General features: G+C 43.7%; 1 protein-coding gene across 3 annotated transcripts in view; it reads right to left on the bottom strand.

Moving 5' to 3' along the window:
• Nucleotides 1–12,583, bottom strand: part of LOC125767332 (cyclic AMP response element-binding protein A) — a 103,492-nt gene that overhangs the window by 22,096 nt on the left and 68,813 nt on the right. For all 3 annotated transcript variants that reach the window (XR_007418760.1, XM_049433810.1, XM_049433809.1), the window contains exon 2: nucleotides 1,126–1,354. Coding sequence is in view for 2 of the 3 variants with exons in the window: in XM_049433810.1 (XP_049289767.1) it covers nucleotides 1,126–1,354 (229 nt within the window). In the remaining variant the exon portion in view is untranslated. The remainder of the gene's footprint in view (nucleotides 1–1,125; nucleotides 1,355–12,583) is intronic.

The raw sequence follows: 12,583 nt of genomic DNA, 5'->3' as shown, positions 1-12,583 counted from the left end.
AATAAATCTTACGTCCAAAAAATATAACCTCAAAATCCCATAGTGCAGCTCTCAGATATAAAAAAAAACCCACAGACTAACCTCAACTGGGCGTTGAACCGCCGGTAACAGGGAATAGGGGATTAGATTACCACCCGGCTGGATCCTCGTCCAAGGTTCGCATCATCTATCGTAACGCCCAACGGAAGCACCTCCCGACTCGAGGTGGGATGTGGTCTACAGAGTCATACTGGCGCTCGGCCACACATAAATGCAATCGATCTCGCGTGCAGCCGTGCAAAACGTGCTGCTTGTCTCTTGGGGTGTGTGTGTGTGTTTTTTTTCTTTTGCTATTTTTCTTTCCAGACACCGTCTCAGACGCATGGTCCAGTACATACGTCTTAAGTTCAGGACGGAAATGTCGTGTGTTGAACGACTGGCGCATAATAAGCCGTCGATCGTCTACCGCGAAACAAACGCATACTGATGGGAGTCAATCAGTTTAGACAAATGGTCTGACATTTTAGCACTAACTTGCAGGTTGTTAACATTCAGCTACAAGAACTGTGCAAAAGTGAAGGATAAATTGGAACAGCAGAGAAGGAAAACAAATCACCTCCAAAAATGTTAAGAAGCTCGAATACCATTCGACGAATTCTTTTTCTTCTGCTGGGTTTTTTTTCTTATTGTTCATCCAAACATGTACAGCGCACGTTTTGGGGCACTTGGGCAAATATTTTCCACCGCGTATGCGCTTACCCTGAGGTACGCTATCTAGAACACTCTATGGCGGGAATGGATGTTGAAAAAAAACTGAGCTCTGTACGTAGAGGCTCTCGTCTCGATCTGATGTACGTCACTCCAAACCTTCAACGGTTCAGCAACAGTTGAAGAAGCAGTTGACAGTAGCACCATTTATTCTGGAGGATCCAGTAGGTGACGGCAAATGTGGGGTGGCACAGTTCCTACCATCGCCAATATTGATCCAAGTGTGGATCCAGCACCAAACGGTGGCTGGATTACGTAAAGTAGCCTCCCGTTGCCGAGCGATCGTCCGATTAAGCGTTACCCGGAAACTCGTTGCCCTCGTTCCCGATGTCCGCCCCTCCTAAAAGACAACTTGGTGACAAGTGCAGCAAAACTTACCATCCATCTTGTTCTGCAGACTGTGCGGTGAATCGGGTATTGTGTCGGGCAGCGAATCACCGTCCGAGTTGAGGCTGTACGAATGTTCCGTTTTGATCGGCATGCACGTCCCGATGATGGCGTCGGTCATCAGCTTATCGTTCAGGATGACCGGCGGTAACTTCGAGTGTGGATCCATCCAGTCCTGGATGTCCGGATAGTTGGACATCTTCAGTGTGTCTTGCAGGTTCTGTGTAAGGAGGGGTGTAAAAGAAGGAGAAAAAAAACACAGTTTTAAAAAACAACTCTATCGCATCAATATTGATTGGAGCGGCACAGCAAAACAACAACAGCTCTATTTGTTTGCATAATGTTTTAAAAAAACCCCCCCCGGTGTAGGGCGCTTTGGGAAGAATATGAAATTGGACACCGTCCGGAAGCACACTGTTGGCGGCATGGCATCACGTTAAAGATGCGCCCATCACGCTTCGATGATCTCACGTGTGCAGTCGGGGTATAAATTATTCATCCGCAAGATCCGCAGGTGAGTGTATTATTTCGATTGAAATTGTGCCGAAGAAAAACGAGGACAACAACAACAAAAACCATTCACATGAAAGTAGAAGCATGTTGGATCTTTAAAGACGGGGAACTCTGTTCATTCAGCGAGAAACCTTTCGATGAGAACTAACCTAAAGACAACACTATTCTTTTCATCTCCAAGCGGTACCTTAAACGTCACAATGCTTACATCAATTCTCGCACAGAGGCAAACCATTCCGAGGTGATCGGTATCAAACACTCCATTTCTGGTGATCATCGAAACGGAAAAAAAAATACACAGCAATGATCAACTTCCAATTGCGATGATCGATGCAGTTACGGTTGCTAACACATCGCTTAACGCGTCCGATGGCGCCAGCGGACCAATTTGTCCACTCATGTTGACATACCGACCGATCCTAAAAAATCAAACATTCCTTCACATCAGCACCAAATACGTTCGAATCTAGAAAGCTTAAACCATCAATTAAAGTGTCTACAGCCGGAGAGTTGATCTATTTTGAAGGGCTCGGCCGGTGAAATAAATCGATCCCATTCCGGGTAACGCGCTATGAGTAAGGGCTTTTAAAATAATTATCCCACAATCGGAATTCTTGCGAGGCACATGTTCACGATACACGCGCAGAGGGGTATGACAAATCCGAACTTACATTCACATCCCACCTGAAATCTCCATCAATTTACTGTATTTATTTTTCCCTTTTTCCAATTTGATTGAACTCCCTAAATTAACTTCTTTTTTTTTTTGCTTGTCGATGTACGTAGGAAATAAATTTAAATTTTACGACTTCAATGTGAGAACTGTCTTCCCGCAGAGACACTTGGTTTTCGAAAGTGCGTCTTTCGACGCACACTTTCCTTCGGCAGTGTCTGTCATCTACTGGCAACCGTGCGCCGGCCACAAGCCTGACAGAATGATGATGGATTTAGCTTAAAACAAAGGCCAAGATTAAGTTGTTGCGGTTGAACCATGCGCGCCGGAAGGCCGGCACGTCGTTGGCGAATGGAACCGGTCCTTCAAAACAAAAACAAGCAGCAAAACCCGCTCTCGGATCGGCATGAGTAACGGTAAAGCTTTACACCGCGAGCGCTCACACATTCCCGGTCACATTCCCAGTCGCATTCCCAGCAATAGGGAAGCATTCGGGCTTTTTTGTTGTTGTTGCTGTTGCCTCTTTTCGCTAGCACACCTTTATGGCATGAAATCAACGAGGATTGAAATACAGTACAAAAAACGCACTGAGCATTAATGCTCCCATTGATGAGGGATTTGCCCATTTTTTGTTTGCTATTGCTGTCTTCGCCCTCAAAGGTTCTAAGCGCACGGTTGAAACAAATTAACCCCCCTCCCTTCCCACCCACCCCCCGTCAAACCCCCTTCGAGGGCGGACCCATCATTAGCATATATGCGTAAGTGGGTACTTTACAAGCGAAAAAGGGGGTCTTTTCTTAACGCACCTGTTAGAAGGCGCTTCCAAATTTTCTCCCATGGTTCCCATGGAAAGTGTCAAGAAACGCAACCGCTACCGGGTATGGCTCATCAAACCTCATTCCCTGGAGAGATACGAACGCTTGACGCGGGAAATGCGACCACAGCGCGTTTGTTCGTGAGTTCGTTGTTTGCTACATTTTGTCTATTGCCAGCCGCATGTTTACTGTTTTAAACAGGTAACCATGTATCTGATTTGTTTTTATTCCTCTCACACCATGATTCAGTATGGTGGCTGTGAATGGAAATTGTTAGGTACCCATGCAAACCAACCGGGCGGCACACTTTATGCGTGGTAATGACTCAATTTAATTAATTTTTCATTACTAATGCTGGCTTTGAATGATAATAAAACAAAAGACTTCGTGCACTGAAGGGAGGCAACAAGCGACGAACCTTTGAGTGAATTGTTATTTTTATTTATTTTGAGGTCGGTTTTTTGTTCTAGCACTGAGTGTGATGTAACAAATTTATAACAAAATAATTTGTCTTGATATCTATATCAAAATATCACATTTATCATATAAATGTATCATTTATAAACAAAAAAAATAATACAAGAACAAGAAAGGTTCCTTACCTTCACATCAACCGTGTACAGTGCCGCAAAGAACAAAACCATTCGTATGAAGAAAAGAAAGGTCGTACATTGGTGTTACCTTTCTTGCCTTTCCCATCCCTTATTCCCCCCCCCCTCAACGTCCATTACCATACAGACACTGCACGTGCATCCGTACGCGACGCATTTCGATAACGGTCCAGCGCGATGCGGTGTGCGACACTTTGCGCTTTACGAAACAGGTAGAACTACTTTCATTTTCCAAACCTGATATCCCTTTTGCGCGCTATCACCCTGCCTGAATGGTGGTACGGCATACCATTTTATCCCCCCTTTTCCCCTCCCTCTGCCACCTTCCGATTCTCCTGCGTTCTTCGGTACCTAAGATCCTTGCCTTTCACCCGAGGCCCTTTTGGTACACGCAATGGAGCCCTTTTTTTCACCAAACGACACACACACACACAAACGAGAGGTTGTGCTTGTGCAACAGGCAGCATAATCTGTAACGGAGATGGTTTTTTCTCTCTTCTCCTTTTCTTTTTTTCTTTCTTCATTTTTCCCCCAATATTTTTCTTTCACTTTTGCTCTTTCACTATCGCATCGTTCCATGCAGCATCCGTGTTTGATCCTTTCTTTTCGTTGCACTTCTCGAAGGTTGTGTGACCGGTATGTGTAAAGGATACATCGAAAAAGTAGAATAAAAGAATCCAAATCATACGCGGCTGCAAGACGTTGGATGTCCTTTCGGTACGTGTTTTATTCTACTCCAGTGCCCAGGCGACATTTCACGTGATTTTGTGTCCGTTCGTTAATATCTTCACCGTGCCTCGCCACCTCACGAGCAGTATGAATTTTCTCATCATCCTTCTTTCGGTGCCTTTCTGTTTTTCCATTTCCATCTCTTCGCTTTCTTCCGTTACGGCATACCGTCGGCTCGAATGAAAGAAAAGTGCTATCAACATAACTGCTGTACTTAAATTCGATCGAATTGTAGGGTAGGATCGTTGCGGGAAAGCAAGAAAGCAGCGAGAAATTAAGAAGAAGAAAAATACACATAAAAACCCCTTTGGTGGGAAAGAGCCAAAACGAAAGGAGAACAAAAAAAAACGCTCCCTTTGGGAATGGTCACTAGCGAAAGAGGCCGAGCGGGTTAAGCCGAGAAAATACCGAGACCGATTATCGCTTATTATTTTAGTATTTTACGATTATGATTATTAAAAAGGCAGAAAACAATCTTATTAATCGTCGCCGTGCGTGACCGGCAGCGAAGGTATGTAATAATTCCCTCCCGCCGATAATACGGTCACAGACCGTAAAACGGGAAGCTTATTTGAATGATCCTGGTTTCTGGTTCGATTCGTAGCGGTCTCTGTGTCCTTTTTTTCCGGGTCCGGGTTGAGAAATTGTTCCCGAAAAATCAAACTATTCATTAGCAAATTCACTTTGAACGCTCGTCCAATCATCAATAACCTTATCGGTAACCATCATGTAACAAACCGGAAGCCGTGTTAAGCTGGTTAAGATGGTAGATTGAGCAATAATTCGATTGTTCGTACAGTGTCATTTTATACGAGTAATAATTTTGATCCTTTTTCTTGGGCCCGTGATATTAGTTTCTTTCAATAATATGCTAATATAGAGGCCTATTAAGGCTTCGAATAAGAGATTATACATTAAAGACGGTAATTTAAATAAATGAGAGAGTCATTTTGAAAGAATTCCTTTATACTATTTGAAAGTTTGAATTTCCTTTGACGAAATATCGAAAAAAAGTTATTTGCTTTCGTTTTGTTCTTTATTCTATTTCTACTCTTCCTTTTCTGTTTCTCTTTTTTTTCTTCTTTTTTCTTCTTTCTTATTTTTCTTTTTTCTTCTTCTTCTCTTTTATTCTTCTTCTACCTTTTCTTCTGTTTTTTTATTATTTTCCTTTTTTTCTTCTTTCTTCTTTTTTTCTTTTCTCTTCTTCTTTTTATTCTTCTACCTTTTCTTCTATTTTCTAATTCTTTTTCTTTTTTTCTTTGTTTTAGTCATGATTGAGTCAGGTCAAAAGACTTGACAGTTTTTCTTAAACACGGTGTTTTTAAACAATTTTTTAAAACTAAACAAAACAGTCTTCAACTTTGAACGTTGATGAAGCCATCATAGGCGGAATATCAGCCTACTTTCTTAAATATATTATTAAAGTTAGAGTAAAATATTTTCGTGTAATGTATTCATGTCTGGAAGTATCAATTCTGTACCAACAAAGGTTAAATAGACGTCGGTATGAAAGAATGCTAACCACCCTCATCGATTTGCTCTCATCTAAACCTTCCATTCACCTCCTCCATCATCACCGCGATCTTCTAAAAATTCATCTATTCTCCTCCATTACCCCCGGGGCGCTGAGCTGTTTGAACGAACGTTAAGCAACCGATATATCGATCGTTTGTCGGCGGTATGACTTTCACTCCTTGAAATATTTCACTCCACATTCCCGAACACAACACACACACACATACACCCCTTCTCTTTCGTACGCAAATTCCTCCATATGCACATGTATGCTCTCCTACATCCCTTTCGATACACCCTCCTATCGTTTTGATCGTTCCATTTCATCCCGCCGTTCTCGTTTTTTTGCGATCCCACGTGACCGCCAGCGTGCGTTGATCATGAAACGATCCATGGGTGGAGTCACCTGGTTGCGATCGAGGCATTTGCTTTAAGTGATCTTGTTTCGCTGTCAAGAATGGGCTTTTTTTTTGGTTCGCCATCTTTAACCCGTGACCACCCCCTCAAACCACCCATAACCCATGGCGGGTTTGGGCGATGATTTTGTCAAAAATCGGTTCCATGTACCTCACGGTGACCTAACAGTGACTGCGTGCCAACTCTTTTTAGCTGTAGAGAGATGGCTGCAGTGACGGAGTTACTCCCCACTGGTAACGGCTTGTACCGGCATGACGCACAGTATCTAACGAACCGACCGGCGTTGTGACCGAAACGTTTCACATTTGACCTAAAAAGAAACTTTTTTCGATCTGTTGGAAGGGAACAAAAACACAACGCCATTTGGACGATTTGCAGATTTTGTAGTGCCAATTCCGCTGTGTTTCTTTTTTTATGCTTATTTCTTTCTCTTCTTGAACGAGTTGCAAAAATCCACCCCAATGTCCGATTGCACAATCCGATCCGGCCAGCCGTTGCAAATACTGTGTGGTTGAAAAATTATTGACGACCAGTGTTTGGACATTGGATTTCCCATCCCTTCGCAGTGAGGTCCTAACGCCGGATTGGGCCTCCATGGGTGACATGGAAGGAAACCAATTTTTTTTTCTGGCGTGGAAACGAAAGGTTTACGCAACGTCCAATCGTCTAAATTGTAGCCCCAGGGCCAAGACCGGTAGCACCGGTAGGAGACAACAACAAAAAAATCTCACTTTCATCGGCGAAACTTTTCTCATTTTTCCTGGCATTCCCAGGTCTCAGGTGAGCTGGTTTTTTTTTGTTCAGAGTTAGTGTTTCATGGCCGTTGTTAGAAAGACAGTAATGGCGCGACGCGCAATAAGGCTAAAACCCGACCTCCCCCCCCGAAGGTAAACTTTACGCTGCCAAAATACCTTTTTGGCAGTGCAAATATTGAACGATGGTGAATTTATTTTAGTTGCGCTTTTTGTTTGTTTTGCATGCAAGTGAAGCATGCATTAGTGCACGAAGCGAAACGAATCTTCCGCTCTCGCACCAGAAATGATCTTTAAATAGGCAGGAGAAGACATATTAAAAAAAATAATAGTAAACCACGATGACGATGACAAAACGGCTGCCAAACAAGGTGCAGTTTGAAGGAAAAAAAAATGAAAAAAAATAATAATAAATCTAACATTGAAAGTGAAACTCCTTCGCTTCGTTTCATTCGGGCAATTGTGTGTGCGTTCAATTTGAGTGTGTTGACATTTCGGGTGGTAAACATTCAGAAGAGGAAGAAATAGGCAACAAATTTATGTGTAGCCGTGTAGGGGTCGAACAGGAACAACAACAGCAAAAAACCAGAGCAAAGCTTCTTGCAAAAAGCTTGGTACGAAATGAAACGAATTTAAATAAATCGCCTCTCACCGCAAGGCATCATTTTTCAACGTGCACACGGAGATGCCTTTCGAATGGTGGCTTTTGTACCACTGGTGACGGGAGGAACGAGTTTGCCAATTTTTTTTTTGGGCAACAAGGTTCACGAAACATGGCGCACAAGCGCCTGCCAAATGTCAAACAGTTTGGTTTCGGTTTGTCTATCTTTCACTTACGGGATTTACTTACACAAAACGCTAACCGAGCTCGAAAGCAACGGATCGGTAGATACATGGGGGCATCTTGTTGAAGCGAAACTAATGAATGGCGGACAGCAAAAAAAAAAACCTTCAAAATTAGCTCATTATCAGCTTGGTAAGGAATGGTGAGCGAGAAAATTGATTCGATGACACATTTTCCATTCATCACCTTCAATATGCATTAATTTGCAACGATCAAAATATTTAATTCCACCTAAGGCGCAACATTTGGAGAAATTTGGAGTTTTTTTGGGAAAAAACGTTTTTCGTTGCTTGATGGTTTGCAAATTAATGGTTTGGAAGGAAATGCAATCTCAACTGAGGTTGTTTAAAGACAAACGGAAAAAGGAAACATTTTATTGATGAACGTTTCGGCTTTCCTTCGGGATACTTTCTCGCCAGGAAATTATTAGCACAGAATTAAAGTGATTAAACTTCCAACAATGTTTTCACATTGCCAGCACTGCTGAATGCAGCCATGTTATTAGTAACAATAAAATGCAGCTCAAAATCCAGTTAAAACATTTGTTTCCTTGTCGCGAACCCATCCGAACTGCAGCCCGAAAATCGAACTCTTTAACAATCATTTGCATATTATCCCTTCACTAACACTCTTCACCGCTGTTGAAGCCGCTTTGCCGAAAGCTTAACATATACCGGCCCTGCCGACGGTATCAACCAACCCAGGCGAATGCTCGTGATCTCGATCACAATCGCAAGGGCGTCACGGTGAGCCCTGCACCTTTCGCCTTTCCACGTTCGAACCGCTTTTTTTTGTCCCGCCACTCCTTGCCACTAGCGGGCAAACAGAAGAAGAAGAAAAAAATACAGCAATATCGATCAGCCTCCGGCACTGTACAAAAGATTGATCACACCGCCATTCCGTAGACGACGAACCCCGATGACTGTGTATAATTAATCGTGATTGATTTTTCGCGAATAATTCGCACACAAACCATCAAAAAAAAAGTAAAGTTTGCTTGTTACACCACCAGTCCAGTCTCGGTTCCCTTTTCGGTTGAATGTTTCATATCTTTATTGATTTACGAAACCCTTTTCGGTTGTTTTATTTTTCATACTCTCCGATTTTATAATGTCTACCCTTTCGGTTGATAAGCGATGACTTTCTCCTTTCATTTTTCTCATCGATCAGCTTCCCGGTTCACGGTTTTGTGCGGTGGGAGGTATTCGAGTGAAGGTAACGAATTAATTTTCACAATCACCTTATTAAGTAGACGGTCAATTTCTTGTTACCGTGTAATTTGAGTTTCCATTGCGGTTTCCGAAAACACAGGAATCAGTTATTTGTATTTAACTGTTGAAATTTCGCATAGCAAAAGTGCTTGATACAAACATTTGACGAGCATACGGTCGGCGTTCAATGGTGTTTCCAATGTTATCGCAAATTACACTCAACTGCACTGGTTTTAAATACGCTTTTGACTAAACATGTGCGAACTGTGAGTACACTCTTATCGGTCAAGGGTATTGGATGGCTACAAGATCAAGAGTGCCCTGGGATTATTCATCTACTCGTGCTCGGCGCAATCAGCTGTCATACTGCTGCTAACACATACCAACAAAAACGCACACGCCGGTGAAGGTTTAATGTCCGATCTGCCGGATGCACAACGTGATCACCCACAATTGTTTGATCAAGCAAAAAAAAAAAATACATCATTCAGCACGGTTTCTTCGTCGGAATCTGGAACACATTGTTTGCTCATTCATAAATTGTGTGGCCAGTAGTGCAAGTACGTGGCACGAACACGAGGCGATTTGGTTTTATATCAAGATTCAGCGTTTCATGAATGAAACTAGACGGTATGAGTTGAGTCACACCCGTATGGGAGATTTAATAATATTTTTTTAACTTGAAAACCAAATAATACTATTGAATTTATTTACTAGTAAATGGAATTATTTGAAATCTTTCATATTTACAAATATGTTGGATTAAGATTCGAATGAATTATTTAAACAAAACAACATTCTACGAAACCCACTAGACGTCAATAAAATGACGCAAGCATGCTAATATCTCTATCTGAAATGGGTTAGACATTCTCTTCGCGATCAAACCAAACCACCAGTACCTAATCTCCGCACCGCTGACACGATGACTCACGCGTTTACCACTCGGTGTCTTGACGTTACTCAACATTTTGCTGTAAAATTGCAAGTGGTTGACAATTGGCCGCTGTTTTCTAACACCTTCGACTCCACCCTATCCGGAGCAGCCCTTCTGCAATCTCACCTCCCTCACCTGGGGAACCCCCGGGGGCATGCATTTCTCCATCGAAATAATCGATCCGCCCTTTCGTGCCTTTCGAATGCGGGGAGTGCTCCAAACGGGGAAGAGACTGGAGACTGACGGTGGATCGAACAATCGAAACGGCTAGGGCATAACGGTGCATTTGTGGGAGCCCTATTACCTTCCTGTCGCTTGGGTACGTTCGTGCACCCAAGCACCAATTCTTTGCTCGCTGCAACTATTACACCCCGGCATTCTGTGGGTCTCGGTTGAGAAACTTCGCCACAGGGTCCTAAGGCTTTCCAGCGAACGAATCGACAGTACGACAGGCATACGATACATTCTTCACCAGCTGGGACACGCCTCGGGATTAGCAAGGCAATCGGCTGTTTGATCTTCTCGGTCTCAGGTTGAGAAAGGTACTACCGGACAGTTGCCTACCATTGCTACGGGTACATTCGTTCTTCGTAACCTGTTCGTAACATTCCGTTCGCAAGGTAAGAATGTGCGGAATGCAAGCCTCCTTCTGCACAAATCAAGGGCAAAAAGGTATGTTTTGGTTCAGGTTGAGCAGTTGAACCAGTTACCCAGTGGAGAAATTAAACAGAAGTCACCGGTATCGACGAGCGAGCCCCGATCAACGTTCATCAACTTCACGATGGGTGGGAGACTTCAGCTTTTCGCCAACACCGGGAGTTCTCAGGTGAAGAAACTCCCGCGTGCCACACCCGTCCTTGACATCGATCCGCCGCAACGATGGCAATGAACTTCCCGGCGATTACTCACCCAAGCGAGCTGTGAGCAAATCTGCTTCGCCGCCTGTTCACAAACTTATGCTAAACAGATGAGTAAGCATCGCTCCATTCTCCATCACACTTCTGGCATATGACACATTTTGGCAACACCATTGACAGTAAAACGGTGGAACTGCTTTTTAAAAACTATCGAAAACAAAACAAAACCTACTACAAATCGGGGAACCACTGCGGGCACATTTTTCGACGGTCTTTGGCCCCGTTTTACTGTAATCTACGTCGCAAATAAATAGATTCGCCAACGAGGCCCTCGCCATTATCGATCCGCACACCCGGCTCAGTGTGAAAGTGGGTCAACCGGTAGTCTATCACCTCAAAGTACCTGCCAAAAAGCATTCCAACAGAATGCACACGCAGCAAACAAGAGCGGCGGCAAGTTTCGACGACACCTCCCATGAATAGGCGCGCGTGTGGATGAGCAATACCCGCCGGAACCTACTACGCCGTAGCGCCGCCATTTGTGACAAATTGAACGCTACGCTAAATGGGACACATCCGAGTTGTCCCGAGACAGATCTTTGCCGTCAGATTGCAATGATTGCATTCACTTCTTGGATTATTATGAATGAAGAAGTGTGACTCCACCCGTGGGGGGAGGAGACACAGTTCTTGACCAGTCTTTAATCCGACAAAATCTGCGTCGTACAGACCGGTGTCAATGGCCCCAAACTGGAACCGAAACGCTTACTCATGCGACCGTGTGCGTAAACTGCTTCTTCCCCTTCAGGGTGTGAAATGCGCCATGATTGCCTCGGTATCCCCATTCCTGGTCTCCAGTGTCTTTGCACGGTTGTCATTTTAATTTATGCCGCTCTGTGATGCGAATAATACTGCGATACTCCCGACGAAATCTGATCCGTTGACAACTGGACAGATGCTTGTTAGATTGGAACGTTTTAAGCCTCGCAACAAAAATGACTCTTTGCAATCGATGCACACCTTGGAAATTGCACTTGACGATGCAGGTCGTCACCGCAGTCACGATATGAGCATCAAAATGCGTTGATTCTAACTGCTCAGTAATTCGTCCGCATGAGGCAGGATCATCTGTCAGGGCATGTCCATCATGGGCATTTTTTTGAAGGTACCGAAGAAGAATAGAAAGGGAACCAGCGTGGAACAAACTACACATAAAGCGAGTGTGCAAAGAGAGAACCTGGAGGTTCTCGATCGGCGAGATGGAGATGGACCTCATCCACCGTAGAACAACGTTTGCTTTGGAATGTTACGAAACCTAAAGAATGCCCCGTGTGTTGCAACACGTGTGCTGTCGTGTTAGTGCGATTGTCTGAATACTCATATTTACCGTCGCGCCTTCCCCCCACCTCCCCCAAAACATCCCTCCCAGAAGATTATCCAAAATCGGGTGTGAGGGAGTGTCGAACTCGAGAAGTGAAATGAGTAAGAAAGGCGCGTAATAGCGCTTCTGCGTGAGGTGTGCGATGTTTTGCTTTTCCTTTTTTCTGTTTTGTGTTTTTTTTTGTCAGAACAACG

Source organism: Anopheles funestus, chromosome 3RL, assembly GCF_943734845.2.
Source record: "Anopheles funestus chromosome 3RL, idAnoFuneDA-416_04, whole genome shotgun sequence".
Classification (NCBI taxonomy): Eukaryota; Metazoa; Arthropoda; class Insecta; order Diptera; family Culicidae; genus Anopheles; species Anopheles funestus.
This window is presented reverse-complemented; position numbering and strand designations above follow the sequence as displayed.